Source organism: Xenopus laevis, chromosome 1L (genome assembly GCF_017654675.1).
Source record: "Xenopus laevis strain J_2021 chromosome 1L, Xenopus_laevis_v10.1, whole genome shotgun sequence".
In the NCBI taxonomy this organism is placed as follows: Eukaryota; Metazoa; Chordata; class Amphibia; order Anura; family Pipidae; genus Xenopus; species Xenopus laevis.
Window position 1 is genome coordinate 192,033,069 of NC_054371.1, and position 24,463 is coordinate 192,057,531.

The following is a 24,463-nucleotide window of genomic DNA, read 5'->3' on the forward strand; positions in this document are numbered from 1 at the left end:
TACACTGTACCACACAGCCTTCACCACTGGTTGTGGTGAGGGCAGCAACTGCACCACATACTAAGAAAAGCAGTGTTCTTCCAAGACACAATTTCATGCTTTGCTCTTCCTCACCCACAATTTCCTCAATCAAGCAGATTAAGAAAATCTCTATTTCTCTGTTAGAAAGGTTTCAAATTTGCCACTTCCCTTGCCATATAAAGTCAAGTAGGCTGCACAATAGTCTGTACTTTTATCTGTTATTTATACAGTGCTGACACATTTCTGCAACATTCACATCAGTCCCTGCCCTAGTGGAGTTTACAGCATAAAGTCCCAATCACACTTACACAGTAGGGTCAATTTTAGCATATGCCAAAACCACTCACCACACAATTGCTTCTGGACTTTTAAAGAAATGCAACGGACACATTACCATTACATTTTTGGGGATTTTGCTTATACTTGAATATTTAATATTAGGGTTCAAATTAGCTATAGTATGCAGAAAAATATTTGGTGGATGCATTGATATTCATATACATACACGGTTACTAAATAAATAAATAAATTTTATATATATATAAATTATTTATTTATTTATTTATTAACCGTGTATGTATATGAAAAAGTTCACCACATGTAAAAAAAAAAAATTCACATTTTTGGACATATCAATATTTGATAAAGTTGATGGTGGTGAAGTATTGTTGACAAAATATCTGTACGTGGAGAAAGTATTGCCAGAGTGTACTTACTTTTACACATACACACAAAATGTGGCAAACTTCTATAAATGACCAAAAGCTCAGAGAGCATTAAAAATGTCAAATGTTTCAAGGTTTCAATAATATCTTACAGCAGGGCTGTACAACTGGCGGCCCGCGAACTCCCCTTCTGTGGCCCCACCTACCTGCTGTGTTTGTTTACCATGTGTAAACTTTAAAATCACTACAGAGATTATTAACTGGCCCCTGCATTGTTTAAACCTCAAATTCAGACTAATCCCCTGTATTGTTCACACCTGTGATTCCCTTGCATTGTTCATACTTGTGACACCATTATTATTCACATTCTAAAGCCCTGTACTGTTCACACCTGAGACCCAGACTGAAACTGCCCACATTGTTCACACTTTATACAAAATGCTAATGGAGCACCAGCACTGTGTCACTGTACGTAGTACATCTTAGAGTGGTCCTGATGGTTTTCCCTGTCTCTTGCTCTGTTCTGCCTTCCATATGCTCCCTGTGTATGCTCTGCCTGCGTGTGCCCTGCTCTGCCTGTGTGTGACATACTCTGCCTGTGTGTGCCCTGATCTGCCTGTGTGTGCCCTGCTCTGCTTTTGGAACATAAGTCTGTTATTTGTTCTGGACGTTTGAAAAAAAAATTATTGTTAGGGGCCCCTAAGGTGTTTAATCATGTGCTGGGGGTGCTGTGTTATCCAAGGATAAGAGGAGGTATATGGATTTAAGGGTATGTCTTAATATGACAACTTTTTTCACATATGAGTAATATCCCTGCAGTGAACACCAACCATTTGGTTTTTTGGTGTGCTACCACAATTAATGTGAACATGATCTTGAGGTAACATGGGTGTGGTATAAAGTGGATGTGGTTTAAAAAAACAGGGAGTGGTCAACACTGGCTTCCATTATTGGCCCTCCAATGTAGGCCGGAAAAAGTTTGGCCCTCTGGACCACAGAAGTTGGACAGCACTGTTTTACAGTGATTGCACTTTGTACTTTGTTGCCTGTGCTAAATCTCCAGTGCCATAAGTTTTCTTGCATGTTTATTTTACAGCCATTTATTGTAAAACACTTTGGAATATTTTAGCGTTTTATCAATATATGTTAAAGGAAAACTTTACCCCCAAAATGAATATTTCAGCAACAGATAGTTTATATCATATTAAGTGACATATATCATATTAAGTGACATATTAAAGAATCTTAACAAACTGGTATATATAAGTAAATATTGTCCTTTTACATCTCTTGCCTTGAACCACCATTTTGTGATGGTCTGTGTGCTGCCTCAGAGATCATCAACTTATATTACATACAAACTTCATTTTCTGCTGGATAATTTGTGACGACCCCTAAGCTTAGCCTTTCAACAGCAGCTTAGAGCCCACTGAGCATGTGAGTGTCCCAGACATTTTCCAAGATGGCGACCCCCTGTGACAAGTCTGAAGTCCTGAATCATTACTGCTATTGAGAAGCTGAAACTTTAGGCTGGTGCCTCAGAATATAAAATATGGCATTTTTAGCCATATTCATTTTTTGGGTTTAGTTCTCCTTTAAGCAGGGTCTCTATCCAAACTGGCAAGGCTTGGCTGAAGTCACATTTGCCCACTGAGCACTCCCGGAGCAAGACCAAGAGGTTATCGCATGCGCACATCTAAGGTCTAAAAACCTACAGAAGTTCCTGGATCTCCTTCTAGCTCCAGCACTCAAGTTTAGATGGGACACGGTGATGTGTACAATGACATCAGTAGAAGCAATTTGGGAGCACTAGCTTTAAAGAAATATTATGAGGAATATAGTGGAAAATGGATATAGCTTATAGTGAGGGCTTTAGAGGACTATTGTTTTCCCATGTTTTAGATTTGAGGGTTTCCTTTAACTTTAACCTTTAAGATGTCCATAGTACTGATGGCACAGGTGGTCGTGTCCAATCTTCTGCATCATCAATGACATTCTTGCTCATTGCTGGTCCAAACGGATTCAAGGTGGCACATTTTGGCAACAGTTCTCCTCTTGTGTATAGCAGGCTGCGCTAGACATGCATGTGCAGAAGGCACAAAGCAGGAGTGAGAACAAGAGCGCACTGGTTGGTTCTAAGATTGCAGCTGCATCCAAATCAGTGAACTGAAACTTTGAACGACCAGTACTAATTGAAAGAAAGTTGTTTGGAGTGAAAAAAAATCAACATTTTGGAAAGGGAATGAAAGGACTTTTATAGAAAATTATGATCTGAGGTCTTTGTCCTTTAATATTTACCCACTGTAAGTTTTCAAAACCTGTATTTACAAGTGGGTTTTCCAGTTAAAAAACCTTTTGCTTATCTTAACCTTTAACTGTGAATATGTTGAAATGTTAAATTCCTGGCAGCTTATTGGCATAACTATCTTCTGCTTCAAGCCTAGCTGACACTTCAGTGCCTACGGCTATGAGAGAAAGCAATAACAACACACGTAGTGCAGCAGTATTCAACTGACCCACCCAAATCACATTATATCCTTGAATCCAAATACAACCAAAGTGGAAGTCTTCCAGCAAAACACCCGAAGGTGTCAGATACACATATTGTTGGGTACTTCCAGAACCTAGGGTTACAAACTTTTCTAAAAATAATATTAACATGGGCAACCGCAAGACACTTGACATTATATATCTGCATCTCTCACACAACATTTATCAAAACTGGTTTGCATCATTCACTACTTTACTCATTCACCACGTTCTTCTTGTGGCTCCTGGTGTAGATGGGGTAAAGGGATCATATTAGTACCTGGTGCATTGATGGTCCTTATATACACACTCATACTGTAGTCAATTTTATAAGCAGCCAATAAACCTGCCTGTATATTCTCACTGTGCTTGTGTGGGTTTCCTTCCACACCCAAAAATATACACAGGCCTTGCAGATAGTGGAATAGTGCTTAAGTGTTCTTCCCTGAGACAAACAAAAGGGGCCTATGGGGAACATTATACAAATTTAAAACTATGTTAAAACCTCACCTGCCCTAATAGAACACTTTTAACAGGATTGTGCACTTCTACAAATACAACCCGACCTATAAAAAAGTATTCTATTGGAGAGCAAAGAAGGAGAATGCTGTGAGGTGAGGTAAAGCTGTGCACAGCTTACAAAAACAAACTGGAGAGAACACTGTTGCTCTGGTTTGACTCAAACCCAGGACCCCAGAACAAGGCAGCAATGCTAAGCACTATGCTACCCATTATTATATGGCTTTCGTAAAACACCTATCTGACTTTAGGTCAGGGCCACACAAGTGATTAGGTTACCTCATGCATCCCTATGTGAAAGAATTTACACAGGGGAGAGGTAGTCACACCATGGTTGAGTTCAGGCTACTTTAATGCAGTAGTGTCTGGAGGTGAAACAGAACGATATCACGGCTGATACTGGGCCATTGCCTGTTGCACATGAAAGTGGGTTGCAGCAAGCATGCTCAGTTTAGCCTGTGGGTCAATCCCAATCAATAAGGCTTTTCAGCTGGATCACATAGGGACATATTTAGCATTTATATTTTGTACTTGAAACAAGTAGTGGTGGTGTATTATTTTTAATACAATTTGATTACTGCAAGAAAATTTGTATAAGGGTTCTCAAACTGGAGATGTGTCCCTCCAATAAATGTTTATGGCCTCCAGACAGCTCAAGAACTTCAGTGACCTCTTTGGATAACCAGCATTTTCTTATTACACCCCAAACAAGTATAATAAATAACTGGTCTACTATATGCAAATAACAACATTAAAAAAAGCTATCACTAGGCAAACAATTAAACATGGCTATCCATGTCATCTCTAGGATAGCTGGATTATCTAAATTGATTTGCTAGGTGTTAAACTTATTGAAATGGCTAACGATCATATGATCTCTTGTGTGATACTTAAAGGGATACTGTCATGGGGGGAAAAATGTTCTGCTCTAGCAGAATTCTGCACTGAAATCCATTTCTCACAAGAGCAAACAGATTTTTTTTATATTCAATTTTGAAATCTGACATGGGGCTAGACATATTGTCAATTTCCCAGCTGCCCCAAGTCATGTGACTTGTGCTCTGATAAACTTCAATCACTCTTTACTGCTGTACTGCAAGTTGGAGTGATATCACCCCCCTCCCTCCCCCCCCCCAGCAGCCAAACAAAAGAACAATAAGAAGGTAACCAGATAACAGCTCCCTAACACAAGATGACAGCTGCCTGGTAGATCTAAGAACAGCACTCAATAGTAAAAACCCATGTCCCACTGAGACACATTCAGTTACATTGAGAAGGAAAAACAGCAGCCTGCCAGAAAGCATTTCTTTCCTAAAGTGCAGGCACAAGTCACATGACCAGGGGCAGCTGGGAAATTGACAAAATGTCTAGCCCCATGTCAGATTGCAAAATTGAATATAAAAAAAATCTGTTTGCTCTTGTGAGAAATGGATTTCAGTGCAGATGTCTGCTGGAGCAGCACTATTAACTGATTCATTTTGGAAAAAAAATGTTTTTCCCATGACAGTATCCCTTTAAGAGGAGAAAGAAAGTCAACAATCACTGAGGGGGGGGGGTTGCCAAAAGTTAGGCACCCCCCCAGTAATTCACTTACTTCAGTAGAAAACGGAACCAGCCTGAGCCTTTAATACAAACAGTTGTTTCTTTTTTACTCTACTGTGCAAGCGTCAGCCCAGGGATTTTGAAGAAAGAAGATCAGTCCTTGGTGCTAGCCGTGTTTAGCTACAAGTACGCTATTTTCTGTTAGAACACAATCTACCATACAGAAGCAATCAGAATCAATAAGTTCACCCATAAGTTGCAGGAAGAATACAAATATGGTGGTGTATTTTTTTTTACATATTCATAAAGTCAATTAACATCAACTGTATAATTTTCTTGTTCCATAAAAGACCATCAAAACTGCAAATACATATGAAGAAAGATCAATTCTGTACATGTAACAGAATAAAAACATTTTAAAGCTCAAGTCCTGTCATGTGGTCTGGTGTCTCCCCCCCATTCAGTGCCAGATCCAGTTGGTTTTTTTTAGTGAATCTTTGATAATGTACATTGGTCAAACAGGTGACAATGATTTTAGTAAACATTGTATTACTGGACCTTGAGCAATAAACCTGATTTGACATTGCATATAGACAAGGGACTAAAAGCAACCAAATCAATGCAAAAATAAATTCCCCATAACCATGGTTTGTGTTGATCTAGTAGTTCATGTCAGTGTCAGGAATCATTTGTAAGGCGCAAGCCAACATTTAATTGTTTACTAGTTTGTTCCTGAAATTATGTAATGTTTAGAACAGGCTGGCACTCGCAGAGACGCCTGACACATTTTGTGCGATACATAACACCTATGTATACCTAAATGATGCTGCTTGAAGTGTTTTACGGTAATAGCCGACACTTTCAAGTAACCAAAAAAAGTGGCATTAAAGCCTGATATGTATCATAGACTAATACTGCAATCACCTGACAAGTGCTTTAATGGTACAGCAGCCATTCAAAGCATTAATACAACCAATCAAATATGCGGTTGCTTTATAGTTACCCTTTACAACACACAGTTTTGAAAGCGTATACCAAAACTAACAGTTTAGTGCAATTTTGTTTGGTTGTATTTAAGGCCAAGTTATGGTCAATTTATGGATGTGTTCAAATATAAAGCAGATAAGTTAATCAATAAATCAAAAGGCAAAAAGGATTGTTATTTTTAAATACAGTCAGAATTTTAACCAGGTACGGCAAGCAATACTAATGGGACAATTGCAATCAATATATAAACAGGTTCTACACTCACCCAATTATTTCTCTTTCTAATAATTTTATACATCTAATTTTTCTTTGCCAGTTTTCTTCTACTTTTGCTTTTTATCTTCTGTATCAATAAGGTTTTCTTATTTTTTTTTTATATACACCCTTCTATTGAACAGTACTCCAGAATATGTTGGTATTATTATTATTATTATTAACATACATTACTAAAAACAAGAGAAAGCAGTAAAACCCCACACTGCCATACTAAAATTAATTGAGATCTAATTATATAAGTGCTTAGTGCTATTATAAACATATGCTTAGTTCTCAATCAATTTAGCACCAACATACAATTAATGGTATTTCAATCGATTGTGTTAATACAAATAATTATGATTAAAGTGCTTAAGTGCTATAAATTAGGTGCTGTGACCTTCAACAAAATGTATCTACACACAATTGAATAATCTAAAAGTTCATGGTTCTTATATGAATTAAATAAGGTGCTAGTGCTGTAGTTATAATTTTAAAGTGAGTTAATGGTATCAACCAATTAAAATTAAAGCGTCAGCAATTCATGAATAAAAGTTAGAAATAAGAAAATAGTATAGAGGTGGAGTTGTCCCGAAGAAACTAGCTGCGTTTTTCTAAGCCCTTAGATTAGATGATTCAATTGTGTAGATACATTTTGTTGAAGGTCACAGCACCTAATTTATAGCACTTAAGCACTTTAATCATAATTATTTGTATTAACACAATCGATTGAAATACCATTAATTGTATGTTGGTGCTAAATTGATTGAGAACTAAGCATATGTTTATAATAGCACTAAGCACTTATATAATTAGATCTCAATTAATTTTAGTAAGGCAGTGTGGGGTTTTACTGCTTTCTCTTGTTTTTAGTATCCCTATTCTGGTTTATATACCTCTACACAGCCTGTTCATTGGGTAATACAAGTGAGTGAACATTAATTACAAGTGAACTATATTTTTGTTTGTGATCAAATATTAACATACATTAATAAAGTACTAGTTTCCTCTCCTAGTTTTACAAAATCACTTAAAGTCTTCCCATCTCTAGTGCTCTCTGTTGCCATTTCTCTTTTCTTACAATATAATCGTACAATCCCAATGTCTTCGGACCGCGTGTGGGCTCCAAAAAAAGTCCCAAAGATTTTCATACCATGGCAATTGTCTGTCTGTTAATATTCATGGGTAACTGTCAATGATACCTAACTTTTGCATGACTGTTGTCTGTCGCATAAATGGCTAGAACATCATCTGACTTGTTATTTTTCCTACTTTGTTCTTATAGTTTAAATCTGAATGTTAGTTGTAGATCGTATAGTTACAATGTACGATTGACATCTGAACGTTCACCGTATAATGAATAAAATCTGAATGTGTATGGCCAGTTTAACACTTTCTGATTTGTTGTCTCCAATCCATTCCCTTGACCACTTCCTTAAGAGCAAATAAGGGGCTGAAGCAAACACCTCACTGATTGGCAGGAGATTAAACTTCCAATCAGTGGGTCATATGCTCCAGCCCCTTGTTTGCAGTATACGGGGATGGCTTCATAAACAATTATACTAAGTCAGTTGCATTTAATCAGGGCCCATTAAGAAACTTGGGGGGGGGGGTTTGCCTCGGGACCCAAGAACTGTACAGTTCAGTAATAACTAACCCCACATTGCTTGCAAAACAGCACAGTGATTAAAGAGATTACCTACAAGATACTAAACTAATATATTGCTTAACAGAATAAGCTTTATGGTTAAATAAAATGGTAAAAACTGTGCTTCTAGTTTCAGTTAAATCTTTCTGACTCTGCATAGAACACTTCTTCTTTTGTGTCACGCACGCAAACACATGCATAGAGAACTTATTTGTGTCTGTAGCTCACCACAAACCCATTTTATAAGTAAGCTCTTCAGGGAAATGCTCAGCTCCTGTTTGCTGAATTTTATCCTCCAAACATTATACAGTACTAGAAATAAAATCCTATATACAAAAAAATGTTATATATATATATATATATATATATATATATATATATATATATATATATATATATATAAACACAGAAGGGTATCATGACTGCTGTATGTTCGTTACATAGAAGAAAACAGCTTTATACATATTCCTATATTTTGCAACCAGTCCCAACTCAAAGGTGTAGTCTAGAAGAATTATTTTATGAGTGGGAGATGCAATATTTAGGCAAAAGATTCCACACGTATACCCGGCCTCTCAATTAACTATGTAGGGTGCCTGGGGTATAGGAGGACGGCCCCTCACCACTTCAATGAATGCAACTCCAGCACACGTAAATTGCTCAAGGCTTTGCTCCTGTGTTTAATGTCAAGCCAACAATACCAAACATACAAAGTGAAAGAAAAGGCATCACTTCAACTAAACGTAAAAAGCTAAAAAATTAACTATGGCTGATGATCCAAAAACTTTGTGTTACAGAGATTCTTCTTGCCACTATTCTTGTGTAAACCTCTGCCGTGGGTGCAGAAATACCAAAAATTATGTAAGAATACAAGAATAGGGCACTTGCAGATTAACCGCTCAAAAAGTGTTTAAGTGCATTATTCTTGTATACATAATTTTTAGACTTACAAAGCTATTAACACTGCTATGTACTGAATTTGCCAAAATTGGTTCATTTCGCTTTAAATAAGTAGCTGAACTTCATCCATGGCTAGTCACCAGTTATTCCTGACAAGGAAATTACATGACTGCAAACACATTACAGGCCTTATCAGTAAAGAACAACAGCAGCTCTGCCACATATAAAATGTAGCAGCTTTGGTGCCTCTGCTAGATGCAAATTGCCCTATTTACTTAGTAAATACCTAAAAAAATATAGGTACTTCCAGGCAAAGTGACGTCCCAAGATTTGCAAGTGGCACTGGTAGTTTTCATAACACTCTAAAAATGAAGGGACCCTAAGCATAGCACAAGAAGGTGCTAGCAATGAGCTCTATCAGCCCATGTTATCTCCCCTAGCAGGGTGCTGTGTGTGACCTTCAGCTGTCTCTGTGCTGTAGCCTTGTTTGTCTGTGGCAAGAGGTTCCTGGTCCAGGACACTAGAAACAAAGTACTAAGCAAACAAGGAGGGGGCACTGCAGGCAATATATTCATTAATATCATTGGCTATTAAGAGTGCATTGTTCAGTCTTTTTTTCTATGCAGTCACTTCAGTTTAGTTTGCCCCCTTCTTCTGTTTGGAAAGCACAGCAACTGCAATGAAGTTATGCCCACATGCCAGGGAGTTAGAGAGCTAAGCTACAAATCCCACAATGTGCAAATGCCTAGAAATGACCAGCCCTTGCAACAATGACGTTTTCTGAGGTTGTTTATCAACACAGAGTAGTGACTCATATAGTTCCCAGGCAGCAGACATGGCAGCAGGCATAAACACAGCTGCCAAATATACCCCCCACAGGTGATGGGCTTGGGTGCCCCAGTAGACCTTCCGTAAAGGGGAATAGACTAGGGTATAGGGTTGCCACCTGTTCGGGTTTGACCTGAACAGTTCGGTTTTTGTAAGGCCTGTTCGGGTCTGAACTTTCTGTTCGGTTTTCAGCCTTATGAAACCCGAAAAATAATCTGGCCAATACTGTACATGAAAAGCATTTTAATACGAACATACTGACCTTTCTTATTATTACAGATACAAAAAAAAAGCAAATCAATCAAAAATAAGATTTTTTTTCTAATTTAGCATTGCTGCATTTCAGAGCTTTCTGGATAACTGATTTCTGTATAATAGATTACCCTGTATATCTATATCTGTACAATATATTTACCCAGCGTAATAACGCTGGCACACGTGACGTCACGAATGCGGAAGTGCGCAAAAACTGAGATTTTAAGTCTAATTGAATGGGGTATTTATACCTTAGATAGCTTGGTGACACATCAGAATTCCCCTTGACAAAGACTATAGTGCCAAAACATTGGGGTGTTCTCATTATTGGCAAGTGTATCTGCTCCCTGTGGTTTGTCCCTTTTTGCCTTGTAACTTGGTGGTATGTATATATCTGTGCTAATACTGCTGTGCATAATATACCAGTTTGTCTGATGTATATTTGTTTGCTATACACTATATAAAAGAGAATTTTTAAAATACCATGGAACCTGACATTCTTTGAACCATTACCATCATTTTAACTCATTTAAACAAGGAATCGCATAGCCGTAATATTTGGGCACATTACAGGTACGGTATGAGATCTATTATACCAGGCATGTCCAAAGACAGGCCCAGGGGCCAAATGCGGCCCGTTTTGAAATTTACACCGGCCCTCAGCCTCCATCATGAAATTAATAATAATGCGGCCCGCCAGCATGGTGCAGTCAGGAATCGCCTAGCCGTAGCAGTAATATTTGGCCACATTAGTGAAATGATCTGCCACTTGGTCTATACTGCTGCCTGTGTGCTGAAGGTGTTGGCAATAGACACGTACTGGCACGAGGTGATGCGCCGCTCTCACATATGTCTCTACTTTACTGTACTGTCACATCAGTATGTCTATTGACACCTTCAGCCATAAAAGAAGTATATGAAGCAGTGCGTCACTACGTATCAGTACGTGTCTATTGCTAACACCTTCAGCACACAGGCAGCAGTATAGACCAAGTGGTAGATCATTTCACTAATGTGCCCAAATATTACTGCTACGGCTAGGCGATTCCTGACTGCACCATGCTGGCGGGCCGCATTATTATTAATTTCATGATGGAGGCTGAGGGCCGGTGTAAATTTCAAAACGGGCCGCATTTGGCCCCCGGCCTGTCTTTGGACATGCCTGGTATAATAGATCTCATACCTGTAATTAAAGGATTGGGTTTACCGGTAATCATCAAGCAGAATATAGGGTTGCCATCTATGTGGTTTTGAACTGGGCATCAACACTAAAACACTGGATAGAAATCCAGCCAGTTGCATCTAAGTGATGCAATAACCTTAGCCTGATGTCATAACTCCACCAACATCAGTGTTCACCTCTGATGTCATCATGCCTATTCCTACATCACTGCCTCACCCCCAATGTTATCTGCCCTGCTCCCCATGTTCGGGTTTAGCCATCAGCAAAGGTGGTAACCCTACTAGGGTGCCCCATCCATGGCAAGTCTAATAAAGACCAATCCTGAATTGTGTTAATCGTGTGCAAGATTCCATCGCCTGTAGGACACACTCTCTCTCTATATAAATATCTATTTGGGTGCAGGCAGTCACTTGGAAGAAAGTCTTTATGTGAATGTTGCTGTTGGTAAATAGCAGGAAGAGCTGTGATATGACAGCAGCACCTATGCCTATAGCTGGACTGACTGCCACTCTACTGGGGCTGCTCTCACAGAAGCACGTGACTGCTCGGGACTGGGGGAGGTCGGGATACACACACATACCGTTTGACGTCTCCATGTTCTGGACTTGCACGTCCGCTCACGCAGGGGCTCAGTGTATCTCACAGTCCAAGAAGTAAAGAGTGTAACGGATACGATTAGGAGGAAATACACTGCGGCAGTTAATTGGAAACCATGGTGCGCTAGCGTTATCCGTGCCAGGGACAGACCACAGATTAGGGAACCGGGAGGAGGGGCAACTGTCTTCGTGCACTTCCTCTTCCCTCCCCCATAATGTCTCCCACCCACAAGCACTGACAGGCGGCTCTCACGTCCCAAGCACAATGCTGCAAACCCCGCCCCCATTCGCTTCTGTAGTCTAGAACCAGTGACCAGGCCCCGCCCCTCCCCCTGCTGCACCGGGTAAGTTTTGGACTGATGCTGCTGTTGTATTGTGCCAGCGCTCTCTTAGGGTAAACAAAACAGTTAACTTAAAGGGGAATTCTCATCTTTTTATTTGTGACTATCCATAAACAATAAAACGAAGAATTTGGGAAAGTGTGCTTAATGGCTAATGTCAGTCTAAAGTGATGTATTTGAAATGCATTTACAGAAAAATCTGAGGCTTCTGGGTAATCCCACTGGCCTTTTCCTTGTATTGCCATTGTTTTTCAGTTGCCATAAGATAATGGACTTCAAGTCAACACCTGTGACTGTGACTGTGGAGGGAGAGGATATGAGGCTGTGCTGTGTTGCAGGGAATTGTTTGTAATGGGGAGAGTATAATAACATGGGCCCTATAGGGGAATATATGTACAACATGGTGAAAAGTATTGGTTCACTGCAAAGTGTGTATAGTTTATCAAAGGCCTTCACAGTTGTGGGGTAATGGGGCGGTGCGCAGTCACATCTAACCCCACACTCTCTCTCACACACACATTCTCTCTCATACACACACACACACTCTCATACACACTCACTCTCTCATACACACACCCACTCTCTCTCATACACACAGGCCCGGATTTGTGGAAAGGTCACCAAGGCCCGGGCCTTGGGCGGCAGGATTTTAGGGGGGGGCGGCATGCTGCCAACCACACCCACATTTGTTAAAAAACACTGGGGATGCGCTGGAGAGACAATTTTTTTTTTAATTTCCCGTGCTCTAAATCCCCATTGCTCCTATCCCCCTGGAGGCTACAGGGGTGACAAATGGTAGCGGGCCTAGGGGTGCCCACTATGTAAATCCGGCCCTGCATACACACACTCTCACACATATGCTCTCTCATACACATTCACACACATGCTCTCTCATACACACACACACACACACACACACATGTTTATAATAAACTATATACAATGTGCTGCAAAAATTCACTCTTTTCTCAATTAAAAATTCAGTTTGTGTCATGCAACCGGTACCCTCTCTGATTATTCTGCAGGTAAGCTTATCTGCAAAGAGATTACTGAATTATCTGTGAGCCGAGTTAATACCTTGTTATCATCCTCCTCCTTTCATCCTATGTGACAGCTAATAACTCCATATTATTCTCTTTAGACGCAGCCAGTTGCATATTGTCTTTTGCTAATCAGCAGAATACAAAATAAGGCCTTATAAAAGCATATTGATTTTTTTTCCTGATACACATGCACCTCATAGTTCTGGCAACACAGTCTGATTCTTGTGCAAAACTGTAAGCTTAGCCTGTGGGACAGATGTTCAAAATGTGTGTAGTTTTACACCCATGGGATAGCCAGATTTTACTAATCAATCAAGTTGATTTGGGCTTCTTAGGGATGTGCAGCTCTACTGTATTAAGTCTTTTATTTGAAAGTAAAAGATTAACTCTTAGGATAAATTAAATAAATGCTCAGACTTTACAGCCACACAAGGAATGTTAATCAATCGTAAAGAAAAAAAGGAAAGAAAAGGTACCTTGTTTTGTGACTGTATCGATTCACCAGACCTCTATGTATCACACACTTCCCTTAATATTTATCACAATGATAATAGGTTATTCAGTTTCCATTTGTTGTATGGTTTATCTGTTTAAATTACTTGACTTGATACTTTGTTTGCAGTCTTTAAGATAAGATGATAACACCAGGCTATAAAATTACAATGTTGCTTATTGTTAAGATAAGGTAAATTGAACTTCTCTCTGCTGAATATAACATGCCAAGTGCAACATTCACCTTCAAAGAACCCACAATAAAACGTTTTTAAATGAAAAGAAACTTCTCAATTAGTATCGTTGTTATTTTATTCAGTTTTAACCCACAACGCCAACAACAACTGAAGATAAAATTAGGAGTTAATTACTCCTGATTCAATCAATTGAATTCATTTAGGGTGCCAATATTATATAAAAATTCCAATTAATTCATAAGTTAATTACATTCACTCTCAAAGTTTTTGTCAGTCAACTTAACCAATGAATAGGTTGTTGTTACAATTCATTAAGTGCACTGTATAAAGTGACCTGTGCAATCGATTGTGCTTTTGATTTTTAAATTAATCGGATGTGTTCTAATTTATAAAGTGCCGTGTGCAATCAATTAATTCACCAATTCATTTAATCTAAAGTATACTATTTCAAAGTGACTTGTGCATAAATTAACTAAAATCTAAAAGTTAATTAATATGATCACAATTAAGAACCCTTGGTTATCAACCTTTTAAATAAAAGTTGAGGAAAGGTGAAAATTGTATAGAGGGTGGAGTTGCTCCCAAGATTATAGCTCCCTAGAAGCACCACAAAGATGTAGAACGGCAGGAACTGTAGGGCTGCGGTCTCAATTGTACCTTCCTATCTGTATTGGAGAGGCTAACTTAACCTACAAAACCGCAAACCCCACAGTCCTTGGAATAGAAGAGTAATAAGTAAAAGAGTCTGAGAATATAAATGATAAAAGTTTTCCGATAGTCTCAATCCCACCCCACCATCCGGTGATTTTAAACTAAAATCAAGGAGACCGTCAGTTGCCCTGACGTACGTTTAGCAATTCGCTTTTTCAAAAGCCAATTATCGATCGCTTCCTAACGTGTTTCTTTATAGCCGCATTCACTTCCGCATGTTCTTTGCGTCAACGTCATCTTCTCGCGAGATTATACGTCTATCTATGACGGACATATACCTACGCAGCTTTGACGGGCGCATATCTTATTCCAGATCACGCCTCCATAGATGTAAAGGGCTTCTCTGCGTGTTAACACGTTAATTGCTGGAGCATATGTAGTAATATTTAATATGAGGGACTGGATATAGCGGTTTCTATCCTGAAATCATAATGATATCTTCAGCACTATATATATAGTAGTGCTATAATATTGTCTATGCCATTGTGTATGTATATTTAATTGATTGATGTTCAAATAAATGCTGTAAACTGATTGTTTTCATTAATACCATAAGGTGCAACTGTATTAAGATTAAAAATCCAATAAATTTCTTTTTTAAGAAGTTCTTGTTCCAAATTTCCGCCTCTAATTCCCAGTGTCACAAAGGATAATTTTCTTGGGTCTGATTGATGTTTGGCCCTAAAATGTTGTGCCACAGTAGACAGAATTTTTTCAGGTTGTTTGTCATTTTCGGCATTCTTAATAGTGCTGCAATGTTTCTGCATACGTTGTTTCAGCATCTGGGTGGTCATTCCAATATATCGTAGATTGCAAGGGCACTCTATACAATAGATTACTCTCTCGTTCTACAATTTATGTAGTTTCGTATTTGTCTATTTTTACAGAATCTATCTTGGAATGTTTCCTTTCTCACCATTTGATCGCACATATTGCATTCTCCACATGGATAGGAGCCTCTTTCTGAGGTTTTTTTACTTCCGAAATGACTGTGGCACATTAAATCTTTTAAATTGGGGCCTCTTTAACAGACCTGTACCTGATTAGGTAGTATGGATTTTAATGTTTCGTCCATTAAAAGAACATTCCAGTGCTTATTGAGGATACTCCGAATTTCTTTACTGTCAATGCTATAGGTGCTTATAAACCGTATGGCATTTTCACCTTCTGATTTTCCATCTTTCTTAGTTAATAGAGATTGTCTCTCTGTACATAGAGCCCTATGATAAGCATTTTTAAGTTGTTTATTGGAATATCCTCTATCTTTTAGTCTGTTCTTTAACTCCTTGGCTTGTAGTTTAAATTCTATCTGGGTGGTACAATTCCGTCGTAGCCTGAGGAATTCCCCTGTAGGCAGGGCTTTCTTTACACTTATTGGGTGGAAACTAGAGTGACTCAGAACGGAGTTAGTGGCAGTTTCTTTCCTGTAGTTACTGGTTGTTAGTTCGCCATTTTCTCCTATTGTTATATTGAGATCTTAGAAGGACACTTCTCTATCTTATATCTGGGAAGTTAGTTTGATATTCCAGTTGTTGGTATTTAGTTCTCCTAGTAAACTAGTGAATTCTGTGTGTGTTCCTTGCCAGATTATTAATAAATCATCTATGTACCGAAGCCATTTCAAGATGTATTTATGATATTTGGCAAGTTTTTCACTAAACACAACTGTTTCTTCCCATTGTCCCGGGAATAAATTGGCATAAGCTGGAGCACATGCTGTACCCACAGCTGTCCCTTGGGTTTGAAGAAAGAATTGGCCATTGAAGGTGAAATAATTGAAATATAGTACAAATCTTAATTTGCACATGAATTCAATTTGATCTTCTGATTCTTTTCCTGATTTGGACAGAAAATATCGTACAGCCTCTATTCCTAACTCATGTCTGATTGATGTATATAGTGCTTCAACATCTAATGTGATTAATAAGATGTTGTCTTGCATTAGTTGTATATCATTAATTTGCACTAGAACATCCATTGTGTCTCTTGCATAAGACCTCAAGGATTCAACCATAGTTTTGAAACATAAATCTAGGTACTGGCTCGCTTTTTCGGATAAATTCCCGTTTCCAGACACTATTGGTCTACCTGGGGGTTTCTCCGTATGTTTATGGATTTAAAGTAACAGATAAAGTGTCGCAATTCTGGGATGTCGCGACATTTTATCTGTTACCTAAAATCCATAAACATACGGAGAAACCCCCAGGTAAACCAATAGTGTCTGGAAACGGGAATTTATCCGAAAAAGCGAGCCAGTACCTAGATCTATGTTTCAAAATTATGGTTGAATCCTTGAGGTCTTATGCATATTTCTGGGTAAATTTCTGTGAAAGCTTATCAGCTCAGTAAAACTGTCCATTTGGTGTTAACATAAAATAATTATAATGTAATATATGAATAGGTGTGTGTGTGTGTCTATTCTGGTGCAATTCAAGCAAAGTTACCATTGTGTGTTCTTACCTTTAAAATCTAGTACTCATATGCTGGGATGCACTGTAGTAACAGGGCCCAGTGGGAGACCAATAACCATGGCTCCTCTGATAAAAATAAAATTATTTTATCCCAGAACCACCTGTTTTTTCCCTTTTTTTATTATTTTATTTTTTCAGTTTCTCTTTTTTTTCTATTTATCTAGTCAATGTTTTCACCATAATTTCATACCTCTTATATTCCCCTGCTCTTTGCTACTCCTCTGACTGGATGGATTTGACTAATAAAACTCTTTGCAAGACATGAGGTAGCAAAACCATCAAACCATCACTTATCGTAGGCAATGTGCGATGAGGAATGCACCAAATCCAGGATTCGGGATTCTGCCAGGATTCTACCTTTTCCAGCAGGATTTGGATTCGGCAAATCCTTAAAGGCACGTGATTTTTTTGCCACACAAGCAAGTGAAGACATTTTTAACCCTTCCAGTACCTAATTTGCATATGCAATGCATATGTTCGGTTTAAGATTCGGACTAATCATTTAAGAAGGATTTGGCTTAATCTCAAAAAAGTGGATTTGGTGTACCCCAGGTCAGGATTCTGTCATAATCTCCATTAGAATCATAACATAACGTTTTTTTTGTAGCCATCAGTGGGAAAATATAGCCGTGGAGTGAAAATGTTTTCATTAATTTTGTGTAAGTAAATTTTTTGTGAATAATAATGAATTGTGGGGTAAGCTAGGACACCAGAAAAAGATTTCAAGAAAGGATTTTTCTGATTATTATTAAAGGGATTGTTCATCTTCCAAACACTTTTTTCAGTTCAGCTATTTTCAGATTGTTCACCAGAAATAAAGACTTTTTTTTGTTTTCCATTTTTTTTATTTTGTACTGTTCCAAAATTTGAAGTTTCATGTTAGAGTCCTGCAGCGGGTCGGGTACCGCAGGTTACCCGCAAAAAACCTGCGAAACCCTGCGGGTTGCAGATAGAAGTTTTTTGAGCGGGTATAGACGCGGGTCGGTGGTTCTCCAGGTCTGCGGTTCGGGTCGTGGATCTTCTCGATATCGAGTTTTTCTCTGATTACGCCTACTTCCAATGATGTCACTTCTGGTTTACAATGACACCGCTTCCTGTTTAACTCCTTTTTTTCTGATCACTTCTAATGATGTCACTTCTGGTTTACAATGACAGCACTACCTATTTGTTGATGGTCAGTGGGTCGCAGATCGGGTTGTGGATATGGTACTTGCTGGTTGGGTAGCGGGTCCAAGCAGATAAGTATGCGGGTTGTGGGTCCGGGTCGGGTTTAACAAATTGGTTCCACGCAGGACTCTATTTCATGTTCCTGTCTCTGGTGTTTCACTCTTGCAGCTCAGTGATCCAGGTGCAGATTCTGAACTGTTACAATTTGCTACATTTGTTGATACATCTCTCAGCAATATCTGTGGAATATTATAACTGTTGTATTGTATCTATTATAATTGTATGAATTACAATTGTATTAATTTTAGTACAAAAATTAGAAATATATCAATATATCAACAAATATATCATTTAGAACAGTTTACAGTCAGTCAGTGCCCCCCCCCCCCCCCCCGGAGCTGCTTCAGCAATATGTTTGAAGGTGAAAATTTAAACTTTAAACTGCAGTTTTGGGAAAACAGTCACAAATGGAAAACAGAAAGTAATTTTTTTAAAAAAAAAAAGTCTTAATTTCTGGTGAACTTAATGAAAACAACTGAACTGTTGAAAGATGAACAAGCCGTTTAAAGCAGAAACTACATGAACATGACATGTGAAATCATTATCAGTATTACTGTGCTTTTAATGACTACGACTTTCATTTTACATCTCCAGCCGTCGTTAAACTTCCCATAAGTGCTAGGGGAAAGTTTACAGTGCAAGGGTATATGTGTGAGAGATAAAAGATTTTGCTTCTAATACAGTAGTTGGAATGTATTCAAATCTCATAGAATGATATACACATGTCTTTTATAAGCAGTCTTTTATTTCTCCTGCCTATTGGAACTGACCCAGCTTCTGAAGAGAAAGTGAAAGTAAATGCAGACAGTTTGCCTCGGCTGAGAGCACTGCAACACTGGATATACTTTATACATATATATCTCTTTCATTCAAGTCTCCCCCCAACACACATGCACATGGAATAGTAGCCTAATACCATCACTTGTCTGGGCCTTTCTATCCTGTAATGAACGACTTGAAGGTGGACTTTTATTTTGGTAAGTTTTTAATCTGATTATGAACACTGTGTATTGTCGAGGGCCCTTGTAGCATATGGCTATTGCAGGAACAGAACTCATACTTTGTATAGGTGATAGTACAAATTTTTAGGAGACATTTGGTTTAAACTTGCTGATATAGACTTGTTTATAAAGAAATATCTGCTTTTGCTTTGTACTTTGGCACCCTGCTCTGTATTTAATGGCTGCAGGACCCATTACTACACATCCTTTGTAGGACCCTTTGTATAAAGTGGGACCTTCTGACAATTTGGCCTTGAGTTGTTGTTAAACTACAACTCTCAGCACACCCCAATACCATTGTGCTTGTCGATGAAGGACTGTTGGTTAAGGTGATACACAAAGCATAACTGTAGCCATCTTGCCTGACAATATCTATTATTTTTCCACCCCATGCCTTTCTAACTTCAACTGCTGCCCAGTAGGGTCTCGGGAATTCATCCCTATTTGGACCAACTAATTAATGTCTGTGTAATTCTCCCTTTGGCACTATGAATTTACTAGCAGGGATCATATTTCTCTCTGTTCTAGACGCAGCCCTGCATTTAGTCTCAGCCCCTAATTTCGTTTTAGCCCTGCTGTTTAGTACTTCGCCCACTTCTCGGCCAGCAAAGGATTGCTGTTCTATACTTTCAGTTGTGTGACACTCATTGTAGCCTGTAGATTATATATAGGGTGCTGCATTTTCCTTGTATATTTTTAGAAGTTTGCTGACTGATTATAAACACCTAGCAGAATGGGAGGAGGAAATAGCAGATTACTTTCATTTTATTGATGCTAATCACATTTAAGATTCATTGAGAAACTAGTTTTCTATGCATTTGCTGGTTTTTAAAATGTTTTGCAGCAGTTTTTTTTAACCTTTAGAGCAATCTAGCATTCATCTCATTCACCAGTGTTAGGATTTAGTTTTACTTCCTGATCTTTCCATGTGACCGCAGCCATTTTAGACAGGTGCTGTGCAGAAGAGGTGTGTCTCCTTGTCTCGGATATCATTGTAGTGTATGTATATCACTGTATTGTATCTGTATCTTATACAACCTGTTTTACACGCAATAATGATTTCATAATCACATGCATGTTCCATTTAACAACCATCATATTGTATAGGAATAAGCCAAGAAAATGTTAACTGCTGATAAACATGGGGCTTTGCCAGGTTTGCATGGTTCAGGGAATAGACACATGTGCTTTGATATTGTTGTAAAGGAGACTTTAGTAACTACCTCAATAAATTAAACAAAATGGCTTTATTATTCCTGCAAAGTTCTTTAAAGACCCAGCAGTTTTTTGTATGAGGATGGGGGTAATATAATAGGTGCAGTATTTTGACTAGTTCTAGACGTCCACAACAACTAATTAGCAGGCTTCCTGTTTGAAAGCAAACATCTGATTGGTCGCTGGGGGTTACTAAACCTAGAAGCCTATTTATCAAAATTTGAATTTGTGCAGTTTGAGGTTTTTTCAACCACAACTAAACTCACATTTTAAAAAAACATAAATGTCTACCTATTTATTAAACGATCTGGATATACTGTATAATAACACAAATCTGAATAAGAATATGTAAACCTCAAAATCCTCCTTTACATAAGAATTTTTGGGCATTTACAAACGAACCTCCTCCAAAAACCTCTAAAAGCTCAGAGACAGATGTTACAATTTGCAAGTCATAGCTCCCATTGACTTCTACATGACCTTGCCAGATTTTAGATGGAGAAATTTTGTTTTAGAGTTTATTGTGGTTTTTACATTTAATAAATATCACATTTTTTGTGGTTTAGAGTAATTAGTTAAAAAAAACACAATTTTAGTGCTAAGAAGTATGATTCGGGGGAAAAGAAAAAAAATGTGAACGTTATTAGTAAAACCTTGCACCCATAATTACTGCTCAAGGATGCGTACCTCTTTGGCATTTTTCGAAATGATACTTGATGCCAAAAATAAGAAAGATAATAGATATAGATGGCCTAAAATCTTTCAGAAGTCAAATCAACAGACTGAAAAGGCTGAAACAGGGACCGTAGAATGGTTTTACCTGTTTAGGCTGTTTGAAGTTTTTACTGGTTGTGAAGTTGAAACACTTGTACATAGTTCTGTATGTTTACTTACATATATACACTCTCATTATTAATTTGCCAATAGCAACCAATTAGCAATTAGCTATGAACAGTATTAAAAGTTAGAGGATGAAAGAAAATATCTTGGTTGATATGGGTAACTGCAGTGCAATTTATCCTATATGGTCACAAGTAAGCCTAATTTTTTTACTTTCAGATTTATAAACAGCCAAGGAGACTGAAGAAAATGCTTAACACTGCAAAGTCAAGAAGAATAAGAGGCTTCCCATTATGTGTTGTGGTTCTGTACTTTATTTGCACATCTTTTAGCATACAGCCTACCTTAGCAGCTAGCGAGGCAACGGAAAATGCAAAAAAATTTCCTTGGGAGAACCTAAGGTTACCTCAATTTGCGGCTCCTTTTCATTATGACCTTCAAATCCATCCTAATCTAACCACTTTTACATTTACTGGCCTTACCAAGGTTATGGTTACAGTAACCCAGAAAACTAGCTTTTTGGTCCTTCATAGTAAAAATTTGGAAATTACAAAGACAAGTATAGAAAGAAAAATGGGAAAGAACCCAGTGCTTCAGGACCTGTTGCTTCTTGAGCATCCTGTAAATGAGCAAATTGCACTTCTTACTGCTGATCCATTAATTCCTGGAGAAAACTATACAATCTACATTGAGTATAACGCCAACCTTTCACAGAGTTTTCGTGGCTTTTATAAAAGTACCTACAGAACTAAAGATGGAGAGGTCAGGTATGTTCATATTGAAATATTGTACTGCCATTAAGTAAATGATCCAGGTTCTGCTTTCTAAAAAAAGATGTATATAATATGTATGCAAGTATGTCATGCAAAAAGAGTAGTAGACTAAATTAATGGGGTACATTTTTTTTTTTTCAAATACTACCCAATTTATAATTACTTTTTAAAAATGTATTTCTATTTAATATGTGTAATAAATAGATAAATTCATATTTTATATTTGTATAGCATTTTAAAACAGTAAATTGAATTTCCTCTTTGACAGTAACAGTTCAGTAAGCTGGTCTTGTAACTTTCTAAACTATTACCATGTTATACATGATTTCTCATAATCCAAGCAATTGGTTCAGTTGGATACATTAGTTGCTGCCATTTCAAATTCCTCATTTTCTGCACCCAATATAAAGGTATAGTGAGATGAGAAAATCAGGACCAGTGGGAATGAATTTCAGGGGAGGTAAAGGGTAAAGATGTAGAGAATGTTACTCAGGTGGAGAAAAAGAGACAGTGACAAGTTTGGGAAATAAAAGGGAATTTTTAGAGGAAAACAGAAGAAAAGCTTGTAATACTGTGAAATGCAGAGGGTTTAAATAGTTTTTCTATGAAATGAAGCCTCATTTAAATAAATGTTTGTACTTCTTTTAAACTATCCAGATGGACTACTATAATTATTTTCTATTGAATTCCTGGGGATTATGACTTTGAGCCTTGCATGGGTGGTCCTCAGTGTGGCTAGGTATTCATAATATACTGTGTGTTGTGAAATTTGTCAGGTTTACAAACAGTAATATTGAAATGTACATGTGCATAGTATTTTGCCACAGTCCTTCTGCCAATGCATGGACACAAATGCCAGTTGGTTTTGAAATGCAACTCAAAGCATCCCATGACATTGTTTAGTTGGCAGAGGGTGTTGAAAGTTGTAATTTAACAACTACTGGTTAACCTTTATGGCAGTCTTGGTAGAGGTTGCTAAAGTGTGGTGCTGGATCCCATTTGAATGCGCTATAGAAGACCGGCCCGAAGGCAAATTAGTGGGAGTCAGTGCTTATTTTCTGCCCTGAAAAAGTCTGCAAAAATAGCAAGGTAACTTTTATACCAGTGTCTCTATACACTGTATCTTTCACCTTGTTAAAGGACAAGGAAAGTAAAACTAAAGAAGTAGCTAGAAATGTTGTACATTATGTTTTGGGCTTCTGTATCAGCCCAAGGCAACCAAAGCCCTTTAGCAGTGAAGATCAGTGTCTCCAAATATGCCCCAGTAGCTCCCCATCTTCTTTTCTGCTGATTCACTGCACATGCTCTGTGCTGCTGTCACTTACTGAGCTTATGGATCGACTCAAAATATACAGTACATATAGACTATAAATGTCACAGTATAAGGCTGATTGTAATAAATATGGATAATTATTACATGGCAGCACAGAAACCAGTGCAACTAGCATCAGAATTTAATAATCAGCCCTGTAGCATCAGCTTATATTCCAGACAAACCTCATTTTCTGCTGGATAATTTGCAATGACCCCTAAGTTTAGCTTCTCAACAGCTGCCCAGAGCCCACTGAGCATGTGAGTGTCACGGACACTTTCCAAGATGGTGACCCCATGTGGCAAGTTTGAAGTCATGGATAATTGCTACTATTAAGAAGCTGAAAATTTAGGCTGGTGCAATGAGTTCAATATATAAAACATGCCATTTTTAGCTTTATTAATTTTTAGGGTTTAGTTCTCCTTTAAGTGGCTACATGCAGGAAGTGCCAGCGTGCGTGAGAATGGAGTCAATGCTTAGAGTATTTAAGTGTGTAGAGAGGTATCCAGGGCGCCATTCATTGATTCTGCTGTGGTTCTGGAATGGTATGCAATGGTGGTAGCTCATAAAAGAGTCTGGATAGTTATTACTCCGCAAACATGTAACTTTTTTTTTTAATTTTTAGAGTACTTGCATCAACCCAATTTGAGCCTACAGCTGCAAGAACAGCCTTCCCGTGTTTTGATGAGCCCGCCTTCAAAGCTAGCTTCTCAATTCAAATCCGAAGAGAACCAAAGCACCACGCTGTGTCTAACATGCCTATAGTAGGTACCTGCAGTGTGCATGTTCATTTTTTTCATTGTCTGTGCCATCCAGCAGAATATACTGAACATAATCAAGCTCAAAAACCTTTTGGAGCCGGCACTCAATGAAGGCAAACTTCCACCAGGCAAATAGTTCAAAGTGAAGAAA

At 38.1% G+C, this 24,463-nt stretch overlaps 3 protein-coding genes across 5 annotated transcripts in view; 1 reads left to right on the forward strand and 2 right to left on the reverse strand.

Annotated features, from left to right (window-relative positions):
* Positions 1 to 12,043, reverse strand: part of lnpep.L (leucyl/cystinyl aminopeptidase L homeolog) — a 49,834-nt gene extending 37,791 nt beyond the window's left edge. The window contains 1 exon segment of the mRNA NM_001094960.1: positions 11,913 to 12,043. Coding sequence (NP_001088429.1) covers positions 11,913 to 11,928 — 16 coding nt within the window. The 5' untranslated portion in view covers positions 11,929 to 12,043.
* cast.L (calpastatin L homeolog) overlaps positions 1 to 24,463 on the reverse strand; it is a gene marked incomplete at its 5' end in the record, with an annotated part of 167,356 nt that overhangs the window by 79,068 nt on the left and 63,825 nt on the right.
* erap1.L (endoplasmic reticulum aminopeptidase 1 L homeolog) overlaps positions 12,148 to 24,463 on the forward strand; it is a 45,826-nt gene continuing 33,510 nt past the window's right edge. The window contains exons 1-3 of one of the 3 annotated variants that reach the window (XM_018264533.2): positions 12,148 to 12,272; positions 21,686 to 22,233; positions 24,177 to 24,315. In XM_018264533.2, coding sequence (XP_018120022.1) covers positions 21,716 to 22,233; positions 24,177 to 24,315 — 657 coding nt within the window. In that variant the 5' untranslated portion in view covers positions 12,148 to 12,272; positions 21,686 to 21,715. Of the gene's footprint in view, positions 12,273 to 13,148; positions 13,295 to 19,146; positions 19,388 to 21,685; positions 22,234 to 24,176; positions 24,316 to 24,463 lie in introns of those variants that run through there. The other 2 variants (XM_018264529.2, XM_018264539.2) reach the window with 2 other exon arrangements.